The 20026-nt window shown below is 47.7% G+C and overlaps 1 protein-coding gene across 1 annotated transcript in view; it reads right to left on the bottom strand.

Moving 5' to 3' along the window:
- Positions 1-2687: 2687 nt before the first annotated feature.
- ATP5F1D (ATP synthase F1 subunit delta) overlaps positions 2688-20026 on the bottom strand; it is a 56764-nt gene continuing 39425 nt past the window's right edge. Inside the window, exons 4-5 of the mRNA XM_088460362.1 lie at positions 4636-4763; positions 2688-2769 (exon numbers count right to left, since the gene is read on the bottom strand). Coding sequence (XP_088316488.1) covers positions 4641-4763 — 123 coding nt within the window. The 3' untranslated portion in view covers positions 2688-2769; positions 4636-4640. The remainder of the gene's footprint in view (positions 2770-4635; positions 4764-20026) is intronic.

Here is a 20026-nt window from a genome sequence, read left to right as displayed (position 1 = left end):
TACCTTAGTGTGGCTCTCCCTCTACATGCAATAAAAAATTGCAAAAGGTAGAGTTAAAAACAAAATCCACCAATAACCATCCACCATGAGTGGGTTTGGCTACAGCGAGGTCATGAGAACACTGATTCCACAACAAGCATACGCTCTGCTAGACAACATACTATGCCAAGGATACAGGAACACTCTGCTTCTCCTCCCCCTACTTATAGTATAATTTACTCCGAACTCCCTACAACGGCACCTAACACTTGGTTGCTTATGTCCTGCAGCTATGTCTATAAACCATGTCCTTGTCCTGCATTGTATTGCACGGCTAATAACTGTTTTTCTTGTGTGCTCATTTATGTACTGTGTAAGGCGCTGCGGAACCTTTGTGGAACCATATAAAGGATAAAAATAATAATTAAAAATCTCAATCTCTCAAAGCCTAGCTAAAAAAAACCCCAAAAAACAAACAATATAAAACTTGGGGCAAACCCTTTTTGGAAGGCTAGCAGTCTTTTTTTTCTGATTGGCATGTTACCTATTAATTTATTGCCTACGAAATGTTTTCCATCAGCAGCAAAGAAATGACATTTAAGTATAAATAGTTGGAGGGGGTCTCTATATTCTCACCTCCACCTGAGCGACTCCACTGTCTCAATACAGTGCTCCACTTTTGTTACTGGAAATTAATCACACTTATTTTGTGAATGGTCATCAATAGTGTTCACAGAAAAAAAAATTACATAAATAGCCACAATATTTACATTAACTTAGGGAAGCTCTAGCAACCAAATTTGTGCCCCAAAATATGCATGGGCACCCACATTTGAGAGAGGCGAATTGAATATCTGAATAAAAGTGGTAGGTGTTTATTTTCTTCACACTTTAATCAGCCCACAGAAACTGGTTGCTATTCTTATCACGAGACTGGAAGCTATGCAGAAGGGTAGAAAAATCCCACACAACTTTTTGATCGACTTTAATTTAGTAAATAAATGACAAATGTGAAAAAAATTTCCTCTATTGAACCTCCTTCTGGAAACTAATGTATATTATTGTAAAAATTGGATTAGATGCAGCAAGTTATTTATTTTTGTATATGGTATGCCTATCCCACAATTATTTGGGCACTCATCTAACGGCCCCCAATACACGGTGCAATATAGCAGCCGATCCAACGGACTGGAACAATATTGCTGCTATATTGTTCCGTGTATGTGTATATCATCGGCCAGTGTGCGCTCCCGTGGGATCGTACATCGCTCCCCCAGACCTTACATGCTGCACATAAGATCTAGTGATGCGATGTACGATCCCATGCAGCGCTATGCAAGGGGGGAAAGGGGGTGGCGGCATATCGTGCGGTGGATTGCAGTGTGTGGGGACCGCCCAATATGTTGGCCATCGGTTCAGACATCGCAAGGTGCATATCACACAGTGTATGGGGGCTTTAAGGAAAAATAAATAAGCAAACAACACACACACAGAGGCCCGTATTTAATTAGAGGCGAAAAGCCGCGATCCACAAAGTTTTCGCCGATGCGCGGCTTCCAAAGTATCGCCCTATTCAATTCCAGGAAGTTTTCGCCTAGGCGAAAACTCGATAGGCAAAACCAGGAGAAAAGAAGTGCAAAATCCATTTTTTGGGGTACAAATGTGGGGACTTGGTTCAGAACCCTTTGGAAACCCTCCTAATGACTAATTAGGCAAAAAATAAAAAAATCGTAATTCACCCCTAAAAAGATGTCATTTTTGGGGCGAACATTTAAAAAGTGTTGGAAAATGGGTCTAAAGTACTGGGACAGGAATTTTTTTTGGGAGGGGGCTGTATGGATGGGGCAGGTGTTTTGGGGGTTGTATGGATGGGGCAGGTGTTTTGATTGCAGGTGTATTTTTAACACTTTTTTAATCTGCACTTTATAGTCACAAAAATATACTAGTGCCCATTTTAATGTACCCCCAAATTAACAACAGCAATTATTTTTCCCAAATGAAATTGCTTTCCATAATTTTTCCACACTAATGCAAATATGCATATAACAGCCCTTTGACTCAATTTAAGTACCCCAATTACTTTTATTAGGGTTAATTTCTATATTGATTCCCCGTGTCAGTTAGGCTTTTTAGGGGGTAGACTGATTTCCCCCCAAAAGCTGTCCTTTTCGCTAGTTTCGCTGCATTCGCACATATGCGTTTTCCCGTTCTGCAATTGAAAAGCGGGGACGTGCATAATGAAAGTATGCGAAAACTTTGCTTCAAAGCAGGCAAAAAAGGTGAAAACATTGCGCTTTTCGCGGCTAATTGAATCAGTCCCAGAGTTGTAGTCTCCTCTTCCTACTTCCACTGAATTAACCAAGACAACTTCAACAAATGTGGTACCATTTGCATCTGAAAAACTGCAGTTATTTGCAAAGGTAGAACAATCTTTTTAATTTCTTTTCACTGTTTGCGCAACTTTTTTAGTTTAGTACATTAATAATGTGTTATTTTCCTCAATTGCACCACTTTCCTGTAGGGACTGTGCTTTCCAATCTTATAAAGACATTTTCTTAAAATATCACTTGTATACAGATTCAGAGACTCAGTCACACACAGATATGCATACCAGATTAATCAGTGCAGTCTGTTTTCATTTGCACCTTGTTTTTTCTACATACATACTAGTGACTTTCTTATAAGGCTCACATAAGACACACAAAAACTCACAATATCAATATGGTTTATTTTATTATTTTTATTTGGGGGACGGCGGCTGGAAACAGTGTTGTGCGAGAGGCTGAAGTCCTGCAAGAGAACATAAAATGACTCAGAAATAAGGACGAACAAATCACACTTTCAGGCTTTAATGCCCCAATGATACCAAGCAATAAGCATGAGTAACATAGCATTACTGCCACCTGGTGGCAAAATCAAATACAAATGGCCAACGTCTAGCTTGGGCAACATACATAAGTTTTAAAAAAGTGAGCAAAAATGTATATGAAATGAACTGGGTTCTTGTATGCATTTAAAAGGAGTTTAGGTGTATACACTATCCCATTATACCAAAATTTGTATTTTACACAGCCTTAAACACAACATTGGTTTATTATATTATGCTGGGTACACACTGGCAGATATATTGGTTAATCAATTGATCGGCCAATATATCTAGTGCATGTCGGCTAATGTGTACCAGCGAGATATCGGTGAACGACGTCATTCGTAGACATATTGCGTTGGCTGTGCTGCACAGCCGATGGCAGATATATCTGCAGACATATTTGGGCACCGTGCTGTGTGTACGGGTTGTCAGCCGACCTCCCGTACACTTACAGCAGAGGCAGCAGGAAGAGGGGTGCGACGCGTCCCCCGGCCAGCAGGACCCACGGCCAGATGAAGATCACTCGATCTGCAGATATATCTGCTAGGTGTGTACCCAGCTTAAGGCATCTGAAACATTTTTTGTTTATTAAACAAGGGACTGTACGCTCTAATGGCCCGTACACACGGGATGATCATACAACGATCAGATATTGTTCGATATGGAACATACAGCAACATGCACCAACCCCCAAACGAAGTAACGCGATAGATGATAGCGGGTCCCTATAGCAAAGCGGGCTAATCTGGTCGATATCAACCAGGTAGGCCAGCATGCACGGGCGATGGTTGATATCGATCATCCGTGCATCAATCATCGTTTGGTCGTTTGAGAGGTTAAAAAAAAAAAAAAAGACTGATAAACGATTTTATCTGACAGTGTGTATGCACCATAACAGAAGAAAAAAAGAAGATGTAACAACTTTTTTAATAAACAAAAACTTGTTTCACATGCCTTAAGCTGGGTACACACCTAGCAGATATCTGCAGATCGAGTGATCTGCAGATGATGGTTGTTCATACACACTGAAACACCATCATCTTTCATCTGGCCGTGGGTCCCGCTGGCCGAGGGACGTGTCGCACCCCTCTCCCCGCGTTCTCTGCTGTAAGTGTATGGGGGGGGGGGGTCGTATGACCACTCGTACATAAAGCACGATGCCCCAATATAATCCAGATATATCTGCCATCGGCTGCGCAGCAGAGCCGACGCGATCTGTCTGTGATCAATGTAGTTTAGACATACCGCTGGTACACACTGGCCGATCAATATATCTGTCAGAGTGTACCCATCTTAACAGTATTTTATATTCTCTACATGTGCACAGAGTTATATTTGTGCAGAAGACAGCAGATGGAACTGGTAATGTAAAGATGGATGTACAGAATGAATGAACATCTCTGTGTGTCTGTGCATAAACTGATAGGGAGGATGTGGTGTGTTTAGAGAGCAGGGATACCAGCGACTGATGTGTCAGCAGTGGGTGGAACAGTAAAGAATAAACCTGAGATTAGAACATGCTGAAGGGGGAACACATACACAGCAAGAGGTACAAGACAACACAAAGGTAGTGAGAATGAGAATCACATACAAACAGATCTAACTATATTACAAGTGTGCAAGCAACCGTATTAACAGAGTGTGGCTCTAAAATATACATACTGCTGGATTATGCTAACATGAAATACAGTATCATGCTTATTTTATTGACATACGGCAGAGGAGAAGAGAAAAATCTGCAGATTATAGAACCACCATCTGTGCAATGGGGACAATGCGATACATACCTGCCTTATTCCAGGGCTTTAACGATGGCTTCACAGGTTTCCACATTAATCTGAGCTTCTGCCCTTGCCACCTCATCTGCTGTGCTCTGCAGTGCTGCCTGTGCCTTTTCCAGGTTTGACTTTGCTGACTGGTGGAGAAAAATGTATATTACAGAACAAAGTAGTATCTCCTTATTTTCTCATACACACACCACAAGCTGTAATCAGGAGTGAATACTACTTTGTTAATAAAGCCCTGTGGCCTAAGCAAACCACTACTACTTACAGTATGTCGGCAGGATTATCAGCAGAACACACTACGTCAGCTTTCTCCATTCTAAGGTTTTGCAGTGTCTGCATAATTTTATGTAAGAAACAGCTTGATACATGTGCGCCGCAGAGTCAAGCTACCAATAATGCAATAAATTGTAGGACCAATTATTTTAGACCAACTCAACTGCTAATTGGTGCATGTGTGAGCCAGAAACTACAGGCAATCTTGGTTACCATTAAATCAAGGAGGAACTCAAGACTATCAGGATTGCTGTTGTGTGCGATCTGACAATGTACTTAATTGGATCTAATTATTCAGCCGAAGTATTAAATGTCCACAAACACGAGTAAAGGGCCCCATACATCTGCGACGGATTGCCGCGATCCTGCAATGCTGCAACCCGGCATCGCAGGATCACAGAAATCCAACATGTTGGATTTTCCCAATTTGACGATCGCGATCAGAAAATTATCGTGATTGTCTAATCGGGGACATTTAACATGTAAAATTTCAGCGATCCTGCGACGGATCGCTGAACATCGATGGTGGGCGGTCGGCGTTTCCACCCGGCAGATCGGCATTTCCGATGGCATTGCTACAAAGCGACAATCATTAAATGCTCTACATCTAGGTAGCTAGCCAGTTTATGGATGGGGGTGAGATTTCAAAAGAGTGACATTAAGTGACAACATATGTGCTATTGGCTAGTGGGTGCATTTACAAAGGGTTGGTTTGTATTTACCATGTGTGTATAAGGAAACAGTGAGGAGAAGATTTGGGGGTGGAGTAACAAAAGGAGGTAAATATTTACAAAAAAAAAAAAGTAACAAGAACTTGAATGAAGCATGAAAGTGCTAGTGGTACAGTAGATACACGTTATATGCTAAAGGAAGAACACATTTTTGAGAATTATTTGCAAGATAGATAATATTTTAGGTTATCAGCCTGGCTGAGGTATAGCAACAAAGTTTGTCTGTATTTTTGTTTTGTTAATTTCTAAGGGAATGGAGATACTGCAGAGATACCCAAGTATGTATGCAAACACAAATATACAAAAACAAAATGATGGTAATGACAGGATGGGCGTAATGGAGAGAACTGCATTCATGGAGTGTGGGCTGTAGGTTTAGGTCACATGAAATCACAGTGGTTCTTTTTTTCCCAGCATAAATGTGAGGGTTGGGTCCGGGACGCCGGCGCTCGGGATCCCGGTTGCCAGAATCCAGATGCCGCATCCCATCAGGATTAGGATACAGACACTTGTCGTTAAGTATCCTACCCCTAACCCTCATAAACCTGACCTCCCCCTAGTGCTTAAACCTAACTCTCTCTCCCTAGTGCGTAACCCTAACCCTCTCCCTAACTCCACTACTTACTGTCGGGATGCCGGAGCCAGGATTCTGACTGGTGTCAGGATTCCGGCGCTGGCATTCTGACAGCCGGGACTTCATATACCTCCGGAATGTTATATCCAAGTGCGTCCACGCAAGTATTTTACTTTTGCCATTTAAATCCCATCGATCAATGGCATAAAACTTTAGCTTAACATCTATCCACCAAGTGTGAACGTTTTTTAAAACAAGTTTTCTATTAATCGTGCTACTAAAAATCTCTGGAATAAAAATTACGATATTTACTCACCGTAAAATCTCTTCCTTGTAGTCCATCTGGGGATGCCATTACTTCTGGGTTATGCGTAGTGGTGTGTGGAGTCAGACACTAGCTAATTAAAAACTGTCTCCCACCCCCTATATAACCCTCCCCTTCCACCCTAAGCTCAGTATAGGTTTAACAAAGCCGGAGAAAGAACCACGGAAGAACGGAGAAACCAGAGACCAACAGGTATCTAGCATGAAGCCACACGGTAAAAAATTTGTAAAACTCTGTACGGATGACTAGGTAGCTGCTTTGCGCAGCTGCTCAACCGAGGCTCCATGCCGTGCAGCCCAAGAAACCCCGACAGCACAAGTCGAGGGGGCCCGAATTGAGGGCGGGACCTTCACACTTGAGGACAAATATGCCTGCGAATGGCAGAAGTGACCCATCTAGCGATGGATCCTTTTCGAGGCAGGCCAGCCTCTTTTTTGGTGCATCAATCAACACCAAAAGGCAATCCGTACAACTCAAAGACGCAGTACGGTCCAAGTAAATGCGTAATATCTATGGAGGCCTGAAATTCCTCTTCCTCCATGGAACAAATGACTGACCTTATTGACTCTTTCTAAATGGAGATAAGCATTTAACCCCCTGAGGTTGAAAATGGGACGAAACGACCCATCTGGTTTCTCTACCAAGAAAAGACTTGAGTAGAACCCCAGACCTTGCTGTAGTACCGGAACTGGAATATTTACTCTGGAATCGGAAAGCGCAGAAATTGCCTGCATGAGAGCCACCTTTCTGAAATCATCCACAGGGAGAGGAATGGAAAAATAAGAGAGTTATAGTAGACTTACCTTTGTTAACGCTTTTTCTTCACGGTCCATAGGGTCCACAGGGATACCATGGGAAATGTGGTTGGAGTGATTCAGGAACCAAAGAGTTAAGCTTTCAGCTCCCAGGATGCCTCAGGTCCTCCTCCACATATACCCTGTCCCTGGGTATATGTGGAGGAGGTAAACATGCCCAAGACAGGAGAAGGAAGGACAATGTACACCAGAAACACACTGACAGAAGTTGAAGGAATCCGAAAGAAAAGTTACCAAATGCAGCCAGGTACGTCAGGGTGAGTGCCCTGTGGACCCCATGGACCTCGAAAACAATTTCTTCAGGGTACACAGGGATACCATGGGGATGTCCTAAACCAGTTCCCTTAAGGATGAGGACGCTCCTGAACAGAAAAGAGAATCCGCCTCCCCAAAGAAGCATCCTGAAGCAAAAGTGTCAAAGACGTAGAACCTAAGAAAGGTGTGGACAGAAGACCACATGGCCGCCTTGCACAATTGTTCAGCAAAGGCACCACGTCGAAACGCCCACGATGGTCCCACAGACAGAGTAGAATGAGCTGTCGCCATGTTTGGAACAGGGAGATCAGCCTGCGTGTAAGCCTGAGGGATAGTCATGCGCAGCCATCGAGCCAGAGTTGGTTTGTTAGCTGGCCAGCCTTGTTTGTGAAAACCATACAGCACAAAAAGTGCATCCGATTATCTAAAAGAGTTTGTACGATCCACATCCAGGGAGGCTTCACCTACAGTAAGGTCTGAAGACTGGAACCACAATCTCTTTATTCACATGAAAACGGGATACTACCTTAGAGTAAGGTAACCCCGCCCGTGTATGGAAACTGCTCTATCCTTGTGAAAAATCAAAAAGGGGGAGTGACAAGAGAGCGCTGCCAAATCAGAGAGACTGCGGGCAGAGGAGATTGCGTGGAGAAAAACTGTCTTCGCTGTCAACCACTTCAAATCTACTGAGTCCAGAGGTTCAAATGGAGGAGCCTGTAGCCCCTTTAGTACCAAAGGCAAATCCCACTGTGCCACCGGTGGGACAAAGGATGGCTGAACTCAGAACACCCTGAAAAACAGTTCTAACATCCGGCACGGAAGAGATTCTTCGCTGGAACCTAACTGGCAGCGCAGAAACCTGTACACTCTAAGGGTCGCCAGGTGGAGAGGTCTAACCCAGCCTAGAGAAACGCAAGTACCCGGGAAACCCTAAAAACCTTAGGGTCACACTTTGCGTGCCTCCTTGATGATTGAGATAGGCTACTGTGGTCGCATTGTCGGACTGGATCTGGACCGGCATGCCCTGGAGGAGGTCCTGTGCCAAGATGAGCGCTTTGTATACTGCACGAAACTCCAGCATGTTTATGGGCAGGTGACTATCCTAATTTGTCCATCTTCCCTGAAAGGTACGATGACCTGTCACCGCCCCCCATCCGCGAAGACTGGCATCCGTGATGAGCAGCACCCAAAATGGGCGACCCTTGTACAGATGAGACTTTTGTAGCCACCACTAGAGCTGAACCTCCAGAGTGAGAAGGATCCTATGGGACCGCATTAGACGTTACCGCCCTTTCCACCGGGAGAGAATCAATTGTTGCAGAGGCCTGGAGTGAAACCAACCATATTCCACCATGTCGAAGGTGGATACCATTGACCCCAGGACCTGCATTGCTGATAGAATGGATACCCTTTGCTTGCGGAGCAATTTGTGCACTCGCAATAATAGGGCCGAAATCTTGTGTCCTTTGTATCTTATAATCCAGAAGTGCCCCCAGATGTAGCATCCGCTGTATTGGAGAAAGGGAGGACTTATTCCAATTGATGAACCAGCTGTGCGTCTGTAGGCAGGTAATGATTGTCAGCTGGAGATGGTGTTGTAAACCAGCTGGAGACTGCACAAATATCAGGAGTTCATCCAAGTATGGCAGTATTCTGGCTACATGATGCCTGAGGTGGGCCGTCATAACTGCTATTATTTTGGTGAAGACCCGCGGGGCCATTGATAGACCAAAGGGCAGTGCCTGGAATTGGTAATGTTGTTGCAGGACAGCAAACAGTAGAAAATGTTGGTGGGATGGGCACATGCAGATAAGCATCCGCAACGTCCAGGGAAGCCATAAAATCCCCAGGTTCCATTGCCAGAATGATTGACCGAAGAGTCTCCATACGGAACTATGAGAGTACACTGATCAACTTGTTGAGAGTTTTCAGATGCAGAATAGGGCGATGAGACGTATTTTGATTTCTGAACCAAAACCACCCTGTCTTCCTTGTTGAATACGGTGGAATAACCACCCTTTCCTTGTTGAACCACAGGAACCGGGATTATCACCCTTGCCCGCAACAGGGAGTAAATAGTCTACTGGAGGGCCAAAGACTTGATAGAATCTGATGGGAAGTCGTACAAGAAAAACTTCTGCGGAGGATGCCTCCAGAAAGTGAGGACATAGCCCTGAGAGACCACTTCTCGGACCCAGGTGTCCGTTGTTCTCCCCCAGGAAGAGGTCCACCCCATCAGGCAGAGGGTTTGTTGTCCGGCTTGGAAGCTGGACGTCTGACCTGCCAGGACCTCTTAGTGTGCGGCTTGGTGGTCCTGCGTGAACTAGATAGCCTGGAGAAAGGTTGTCCTTTTGCTCTTCCCTGAGGGCGAAAGGACCAAAAATGGGATTTTGGTACCTACCGGTAAATCCTTTTCTCTGATTCCACAGGGGACACTGGAGGTGCTTACGCTGGGGTATAGACACGTGGATAGCTGTAGCTTGCACTTTAAATAATTTAGAAGTGTGAAGCTCCTCCCCCTCTATGCCCCATCAGCCCTCAGTTTAGAAAATGAAGACCGAGAGGAGATAGAGAACAAGAACAAGATAGAGAACAAGCAGAGTAAAAGGAAGAGAACACACAATAACAAAAACATACAACATACGGAACAACCGAACAGGCAGGCAGAGAGCGCTGAGGTGGGCGTCCAGTGTCTCCTGTGGAATCAGAGGAAAGGATTTACCGGTAGGTACCAAAATCACATTTTCTCTTTCATCCACTAGGGGACACTGGAGGTGCTTACGCTGGGGACGTTCTAAAGTTTTCCCCACGGGCGGGAGAGCTCTGCGGCACCTGCAGAACAAGACGGCCAACACGATGCTGAATCCGCAAACGTGTCAAATCTGTAAAAATTTACAAACGTGTGAACTGAAGACCAACTTGCCGCACGACACAATTGTGACGTGGAGGCTCCCCTACCGGCCGACCATGATGCACCCACAGAACGTGTGGAATGAACTGAAATGGACGAAGGAGGCCGGCGGTCGGCACTAACATAAGCCTGATGAATAGTCTGCCGGAACCAACATGCCAAAGTCTGCTTAGACGCTGGCCAACCCCTCCGAACCGCATCAGAGAGGACAAAAAGTGACTCAGACTTACGGAGGGAAGCAGTCCAGACAACATAGATGCGGAGAGCTCTAACCACATCCAAGGTAGAACATCCAGAGTCCTCCACCAAAGACGGTACCACAATAGGCTGATTAATATGAAAAGCAGACACTACCCTGAGAAGGAAGACGGCCACCGTCCGGAGTTCCGCCCTATCTGCATGAAACACCAGGTAAGGTGGCCTATAGGACAGAGCACTCAATTCCCAAACTCTACGAGCCGAAGCTAGAACCAGGAGGAGGACCGTCTTTCAAGACAAGTACTTAATACCCACCTCTTCCAAAGGTTCAAACATGGACGACTGAAGAAACAGAAGCACTAAGTTCAAGTCCCAGAGAACTACCGGAAGTACAAAAGGAGGCTGCAAGCGCAAGACCCCTTGAAGAAACGTATGCACCTCAGGAATGAGGGCCAAGTTCCGTTGCAAGAAAATGGAAAAGGCAGAAACCTGCACCTTTAAAGTTCCAAGACGAAGTCCAGAATCCAAACCCATCTGAAGATAAAAACAGAAAACCGGGACAACCGAAAAATCCAAGATGGAAGATCCCAACTGGAACACCACGAGATATAAGAACGCCAGAAACGATGATAATGCGCAGCCGAAACTGGTTTCCTGGCGCATAGCATGGTGGGAATAACTGTCTGGGATTCCTCTGCGTTCAGGATATCGGTTTCAAGAGCCACCCCATTAAGCGTAGTTGCGCTAAGCTGGGGTGTACGAAAGGACCCTGCTATAGAAGATCTGGGCGCAGAGGAAAGGCCCATGGATTGTCTGACAATAGGGACCGAAGTTTCGAGAACCAAATTCTCCCTGGCCAGTTCAGAGCCACGAGAATGACAGAGGCTGACTTGTGTTTTATCCTCTTTAGCAGTCAAGGAAGAAATGGAATCGGAGGAAAAAGGTAAACGAAGACGTAGGTCCACGGAACTGTCAGAGCGTCTACTGCCTCTGCCTGCAGATGTCGAGTTCTTGACACGTAAACCGGGAGCGGACGATTCAATCATGACACCATGAGGACATCCCCATCGACGTATCAGCGCGTTGAACACACCTGGATGAAGCTTCCATTCCCCAGGATGGATATCCTGGCGGCTTAGGTAATCTGTACCCAGTTGACTTCTCGCATGACCATGCGACTCAGAGGCCTTCCTTGGCGGTTGATGTACGCGACGGCTGTCGCGATTGAATTCTTATTTCTTCTATCAGAGCATTGTAAATCGCTCTGAGTTCCCACACCTTTATGTGCCACCTTTGTTCTAGATGGGACCATTGACCCTGAAAGTGATGATCAAGGAGTACTGCTCCTCATCTTTGAAGGCTGGCATCCGTTGTTACGATGATCCAGTTCCACTCCGAATCTTCAGCCCACTAAAAGATTGGTGGATTGTGTCCACCAGAGAAGGGCTACTCTGGTAGCTGGACTCAGAGGGATCTGTCGATGTAGAAGCAGATAAGATCCTAAACCCTGTTAGTAGGTCCAGCTGAAACAACATTGAGTGGAACTTCCCGAACAGTAGTGCTTCGAAAGCAGCTATCATCTTCCCCAGGAGACGCCTACAAAGAAGTAGGGAAAACTTCTTTGGTCTGAGGACCAGCTGAACAAACAACCGGATATCCCAGGCTTTGTCTATTGGAAGAAAGATCCTCTGTGATGCCGTATCTAAGATCATACTCTGATATGTCAGTAAGGCTGATTTCGCCATGAGTAACAGGTCGTCCAAATAAGTGATTATGTTCACTCCCTTTGACTGAAGGAGAGCAATCATGACTGACATGATTTGGGTGAAGATGCTGGGAGCCGAGGAAAACCCGAACGGCAATACCCGAACTGATAATGATCTTTCAATATGGCAAAACGCAGAAAGGCTTGGTGTGGTTCCCAGATGGGAACGTGGAGATAGGCATCCTTAATATCCAGGGATAATAGGAACTGTCCTGGTTCCAAGCTCGCAATAACACACTGCAGAGACTCCATTTTGAACCTCCCCCTCCGCGCTACACCGCGTGTATCAGAGGGGAGAGGGGAGAAGCAGGGAGCCGCATGTAGCGCGGTTTCAACTGCGCTATAGTAATTAAACAGCGCCGACCTGTGCCAGCGCTGGACAGCGGGGAGAGGGGAGAAGCAGCAGGGAGCCGCTTGCAGCGCTGATTCACTGCGCTATGTATAAATAAACAGCGCTGACATGTGCTAGCGCTGGACAGTGGGAGAGGGGAGAGGCAGGGAGCCGCTTGTAGCGCTGATTCACTGCGCTATGTATAAATAAACACAGCGCTGACATGTGCTAGCGCTGGACAGTGGGAGAGGGGAGAGGCAGGGAGCCACTTGTAGCGCTGATACCACCGCGCTATGCATAATTAAACACAGCGCTGACATGTGCTCACGCTAGGACAGCAGGGAGAGGGGAGAACCAGGGAGCTTCGTGTAGTGATTACACACAGCCTCCCTAACACAGCAGGAGCAGGAGCCGGGGGATGTGCAGTTTCTTACTCACTGCGTGTCCCCTGTAGTCTCTCTCTGGCAGGTCAGCACAGTCTTCTCTTCTTCTGTGTGAAGACTTGCTGTGGCGGTAAGGAGCTGTCAGGAGCTCTTTGGAAATGAGCCCTGTGCACTCCTTCCTGATGTTTGTTAAAACATCAGGGCGCCAGGTACCCGGACCCCACCTTTTAGATAGGTGGCGAAGGGTACCTATAGGAATGTGAAAGATGCTTTAAAATTAAATAAAATAAATGTATTGCTGGAGCACAGCATGAAGTGACCAGCTCCTAGAGGCACATCTTCTAAACTGAGGGCTGATGGGGCATAGAGGGGGAGGAGCTTCACACTTCTAAATTATTTAAAGTGCCAGCTCCAGCTATCTACGTCTCTATACCCCAGCGTAAGCACCTCCAGTGTCCCCTAGTGGATGAAAGAGAAAAGAGGACTGCCTAGGCTTTGATGTAGCTGTTGATGGAAGACCTGCAGATCTTGAGGCTGCCAGAGTAGCCACTATCTAATCCAATTCTGATCCAAAAAGTAAGGTTTCCATAAAAAGGCAGGGATTGCAGCATCTGCTTTCCAGGACCTTAACCAAAGGGCTCTACAAGCAACAACCAAAGCTGCAAATGCTTTAGAAGCCAGGAGTCCAGCATCTATTGCAGCTTCTCCCAAATAGGAGGCCGCTTCCCGTATGTGGAAGGAGATATGTGTCAGCTGTTCTCTGGTAGCATTTGGTAGAGTATCTTCCAATGCCCCCATCCATTCTTCAACAGCCTTGGATACCAAAGCAGCAGCCATAGCCGACCGAGTAACAGCTCCAGACAATGAAAATACTGATTTAAGACATGTTTCAAGTTTTCTATCTGTAGGATCTTTAAGGGAAGATGCGGCTGTATAGGCAATGTAGCGCTCCTGACTAAATGTGTCACATGAGCATCAACAGTAGGAGGGACTACCCACTTAGTACATTCAGTAGGTGGGAAAGGATACAAAGATGCTAATCTTTTTGTAACATGAAACCATTTATCCGGAATACTCATTGCTTCACCCATAAGTTCAGTGAGCTGCCCAGAATCCGCTTTTACTACCCTCTGGTGATTAAACACTTGAGCCTTAGGTCTAGGAGTTGGCTCATTATCCTCTATATTTAGGATTGATTTGACCACCCTCACCAAAGAAGGGACATCCACTGTAGAAGGATGGTTCTCCTCTCCTGAGATAGACCCTGGAGAAGAACCCGGCACATCATCTGACTTCTCCGATTATGCGTCCGAATCTACATGCTGGACAGACTGACAAAATGATATCGTCCGCTTAGGCGCTTTAATGGCTACCGGTCTGTTTGCCTGCAACATTTGTTGAAACGCAGTAGCTGACTGAGCCGTGCTCTGACTTGAGCATCTGCAGGCTGGAACTGGTGTGGGTAACCCATTTAGGGAGGCAGCTTGGTAGCAGCCAAACGGCCCACTAGCTGCGTCATAACCTGAGACAAGGACACCCAGGATGGCTCCTGTACATGTGGCTGGTAGACTGGACCGTATAAAATCCTTAGGGGACAAGCCTGCCAATCAGCTTTTACATGAAACCAGCATCGGGGCCTTGGCTTCCTGTTTACCCTTTAGATATAAGTGTAAATGTGAGTGCCTTCACAGAAAAAAAAAAAAAATGTAGCAAAGGGTTGGGGAGAAATAGCAGTGATAGTTCTAACTGACAGTAAAGAAAATAAAGGCAGTATATCAATACAGCAGAGCTAGCAAGAGTCACATGCAATGCATATACTCTATACTTGCAAGGGACCCTGAATCAACTACTCAAAACACAATGCTTGGTAGGATTTGAGCACTGTATAAACAGGCCTCTGGGGAGAGGTATACAGGGATACTAGACCCAAAACCTCCTGAGACCAGCAGCTTCAGCAGAGCACCGATAGTGGTTGCTGGGCGTCTCATATACAGAGGAGGGTAGGAGGAGCAACCCAGACGCGGGAAAACCTCAGCTGGATCAGCGTCAGGGCTGAAGGAGGGGCTGCCGGGGAGAGCCTACCTCCCCCTATGCTGCATTAACCCCCCCCCGGGTGCACTGGCCTTATAAACATGGCTACTGCCACTGTCCCCAGCACCAGACTCACTTGCCCCAGTGGTCTAGTGGGGGAGCGGACGCACCGGTCATCTTACTACAGCAACCTTCGGCAGGTCTCCAACCGAACTGCCAGAGGTATGGACTGCCACGTGGTTCCCTTACCTGCAACCCCGTGCTTCCGGCTGCAATCCCAGGTCCCAGCAAAGCCACTATAGCCAAGCTCCGCCGAAATCACCAGTCTGGTTACTAGTGTTGCGGCGCCTCGACGGGTGGAGCAGCAACACAGATGTCCTTTAGGACACCAGGTACTGCTTGCTCTGAAGTAAAAATAAAATAAAAAAACAAAATAAAAAGCTTGGGACTGCCTGAGCAGACCCCTTTTATAAAAGGTGCATCTGAATCCTGCTGCACCAAACTAAAAACTGAATGCCTGTGACCAGGGGTGGGGTATATGTGGAGGAGGACCCGAGGCATCCTGGGAGCTGAAAGCTTAACTGCTTGGTGCCTGGATCACTCCAACCACATTTCCCAATGGTATCCCTGTGGACCCTCTATGGACCCTGAAGAAGAAAATCTTTCTGGAACAGGACCCTCCAAATCCAAAATGTAACCCCTGGTTACTATCTGATTTACCCAAAAATCCGGATTGGATTGAATCCAAGTTTCCCGGAATTTGAGTAAGCAACCTCCCACCAGAGGATGGGTCCCAGTTCCGTGACAGTCATGTGGATTGAATTTCTGGCTTAGCCGCAGGGCGACTGGTGCCGGGGGCAGCACGTCCCCTAAAGGTCCCTCTTCGGGGCCCCTAAGTACACCACGGAAGGCATGAAAGCTTCCTCTGCTTTGAGTCCGAAAGGAACGAAACCTAGGAGATTTTGTTTTAGGTGTAGTTACAGGAAGATGAGAACTTTTTCCTCCTGTAACCTGAGAAATAATTTTAGTTAATTCTGGACTAAACAAAGGACCTCTTTCAAAAGGCAATGCCTCTAAAGCATGCTTAGATTCTATGTCTACCTTCCATGTTTCAAGCCATAGCGAACACCTAGAGGAAATGGCCAAAGCTTAAATAATATGAGATATGGTAATAACTTACCTTTGTTATCTCTATTTCTACGAAGTCCATAGGGTTCCACAGGATACCTTGGGGTATAGGTGTGACGTCAGTCATTGGGCACCATAGAGTTAAGCTTTCAGCCTCCCAGGATGCACTAGGGTCCCTCTCCTATACCCCGCCCCTGAGCCAAGGCACCTCAGTTAGTTACCAAGCCATAGGCCGGAGGAGGAGAAGGAAGAGAGAGAAAGAAGATCTGGATACACACAAGAATCACACTCTCACCAGAGGGAGACGGGAAAACCGGTGACCAGAGCAAAGCCCATCTGCAGCACAGGTGCGACAGGGCGGGAGTCCTGTGGAACCCTATGGACTTCGTAGAAATAGAGATAACAAAGGTAAGTTCTTACCATATCTCATATTTTCTACTTCAGGGTCCATAGGGTATCCACAGGATACCTTGGGGATGTCCCAAAGCAGTATCCTTTAAGGGTGGGGACGCTCCTGTGCTGAAAGGAGAATCCGCCGCCCGAAGGAAGCATCCTGAGAGGCGAAGGTGTCAAACCTGTAATACCTCACGAAGGTATGGACAGAGGACCACGTAGCAGCCTTGCAGATCTGGACTGCAGAGGCACCACTTTGAGCTGCCCACGAAGGACCCACAGACCTAGTGGAATGAGCCTTCAAAGAAGGAGGAACCGGTAGACTTTCATGAAGATAAGCTTCAGAAATAGCCATACGGATCCAGGCTGCCAAAGTTTGCTTTGAAGCAGGCCAACCCTTTTTACGGAAGCCATAGAGGACAAACAAGGCGTCCGACTTCCTAAAGGAAGAAGTGCGGTCAACATAAGTCCTTAAGGCCCGCACAACATCCAAAGTGGCCTCACCCACTGAAAGACCAGGTGAGTTAAAGGCCGGAACAACTATTTCCTCGTTAACATGAAACTGGGAAACAACCTTGGGAAGAAATTCAGGCAGAGTGCGGAGCACTGCCCTGTTCCCATGAAAAATCAAGAAAGGGGGTCTACAAGAGAGAGCCCCCAAATCAGAAACACGTCTGGCCGAAGCTATGGCCAGAAGGAAAACAGTCTTAGCTGTTAGCCATTTAAGATCCACTGAGCCCAGTGGTTCAAACGGCGGTCCCTGGAGAGCCCTCAGGACCACAGCCAAATCCCAAGGCGCCACAGGTGGAACAAAGGGCGGCTGAATGCGGAGAACACCTTGCATAAAGGTGCGTACATCCGGGATTGTAGCAATCCTACGGTGAAACCAGACAGACAGGGCCGAAACCTGTACCTTCAAAGAGGCAAGGCGAAGCCCATGATCTAGTCCCGCTTGTAGGAAGGCAAATATCCTAGACAGACGAAACTCCCGCGGTGCATTACCTCTCGGTCGACACCATTGGAAGAACGTATGCCACACGCGATGGTATATCCTCACGGACTACGGTTTCCGAGCTCGCAACATGGTACGCACCACAGAGCTGGAAAACCCCCTGGACCTCAACATGGCTGTCTCAACAGCCACGCCGTCAAAGACAGCCGAGCCAGGTCCGGGTGAAGACAAGGACCCTGTGACAGAAGGTCCGGTCGTAGCGGCAACCGCAGAGGACTGTCCACGGACAGACCCTGAAGGTCTGAGAACCAGTGCCGTCTGGGCCACGCGGGAGCTATCAACAGGAGCGTCCCTCCTTCCTGTTTGAATTTCCGGATTACCCGTGGAAGAAGGGAAACCGGAGGAAACAGGTATGCGAACCGGAATGTCCACCGGACGGACAGAACATCCACCAGAGACACCTCTTCGTCTCTTGTGCGAGACCCGTACACCGGCAACTTGTTGTTGTGCCGGGACGCCATGAGGTCGATCTCTGGAAGACCCCACCTCTCCACCAGCAGTTGAAAAACGTCCGGGTGCAGGGACCATTCCCCCGGATGAACTTCCTGGCGACTTAGAAAGTCCACCTCCCAATTTAGCACTCCCGGGATGAAGACAGCTGATATGGCCGGAAGATTGCGCTCCGCCCATACCAGGATCCGAGACACCTCTACGAGAGCCGCCCGACTTCGGGTTCCTCCTTGCCTGTTTATGTAGGCCACGGTGGTAGCGTTGTCCGACTGGACCTGCACCGGACGACCCTGGAGAACCCGATGTGCCTGCTGGAGAGCATTGAAGACCGCACGGAGTTCCAAGATATTTATTGGAAGTTCCGCTTCTGCCGGTGTCCACCTGCCCTGGAACATGTGTGGACCCGAAACTGCTCCCCAGCCCCGAAGACTGGCGTCCGTTGTCAACAGGACCCAATTTGGTACCCAGAACGGACGTCCCTTGCTGAGATGGGTCGTCTGCAACCACCAGGCAAGGGACAGGCGAACCTCCGGGGTGAGCACTATCGTCTGGGACTTTAGAGACTGAGGCAGCCCGTTCCACTTGGACAGGATCAGGTGCTGCAGAGGTCTGGAGTGAAACTGGGCATATTCCACCATGTCGAACACCGACACCATGGAGCCCAGTAACCTCATCGCCGAGTGTAGAGACACCCGGCGGCTGTGCAGACAACTGCGCACCCTCGACTGTAAAGCAGAGATCTTGTCCTCCGTCACAAAGATCCTTTGCTGTCCGGAGTCCAATAAGGTTCCGAGGTGCAGAATCCGCCGAGACGGGATTAGAGTGGACTTCTGCCAGTTGATTAACCAGCCGTGCCTTTGCAGCAGCGCAATGGTCAGGTCCAAGTGGCGTAGAAGGAGCTCTGGAGATCCTGCCACTAATAGAAGGTCGTCCAAGTACGGCAACATGCGGACTCCCTGCAGCCGCTGAGAAGCCGCCATGACCGCCATCACCTTGGTGAAAACACGTGGTGCTGTCGCCAGGCCAAAAGGTAACGCCCGAAACTGAAAATGGTCGCTGCGGATTGCAAACCTGAGGAACTGTTGATGGCGCAAAAGAATAGGGACATGCAGGTAAGCGTCCTGTATGTCCAATGACACCATGTAGTCCCCAGGTTCCAGCGCCAGAATGATGGACCGTAGGGTCTCCATCCGAAACTTCGGCACCCGCAAAGACTTGTTGAGAGCTTTGAGGTTGAGAATCGGACGATACGAACCATTGGGTTTCTGCACCAAAAAAAGATTTGAATAGAAACCCTGGCCCCTCTGGGAGAATGGAACAGGCACTATAACTCCAGCCTGGAGCATAGTGTGCAAGACCTTCCACAGCTCCGTGGACTTGTTCCGGTCTGATGGTAGACCCGTGGTGAAGAATCAAGCCGGGGGTCTGTGCCGGAACGAGAGGGCGTACCCGTGGGAGACCACCTCGAGAACCCAAGTGTCTGTCGTGGTGACCGAACAACACCGGGCGAACTGCAGCAGGCGGCCTCCCACTTTGGGATCCCCCAAAGGGAGGCCCGGACCGTCAGGCCGCAGGCTTGTCATCAGACTTAGGGGCCGGACGTCTGGTACTCCATGCCTGCTTCCGGGGCTTGGCCGATATTTTGGGCCAGCCTGTCGGGGAAAAGACTGGTTTGGGCCTGCCCTGGGCCCTATAAGACCGAAAGGACGATGGTCCTGAACCAGAAGGAGCCGCGGCCGACGGGAGACATGCCGATTTGGCTGCCGCCAGCACAATCTTGTCCAGATCTGGACCAAAGAGAACTTCTCCGTTAAAG

The sequence above is a fragment of the Taudactylus pleione genome, unplaced genomic scaffold (genome assembly GCF_031769625.1).
Source record: "Taudactylus pleione unplaced genomic scaffold, aTauple2 ptg000044l, whole genome shotgun sequence".
Lineage (NCBI taxonomy): Eukaryota > Metazoa > Chordata > Amphibia > Anura > Myobatrachidae > Taudactylus > Taudactylus pleione.
Note: the sequence above shows the minus strand (reverse complement) of the source record. Positions and strands in the feature narration are given on the sequence as shown.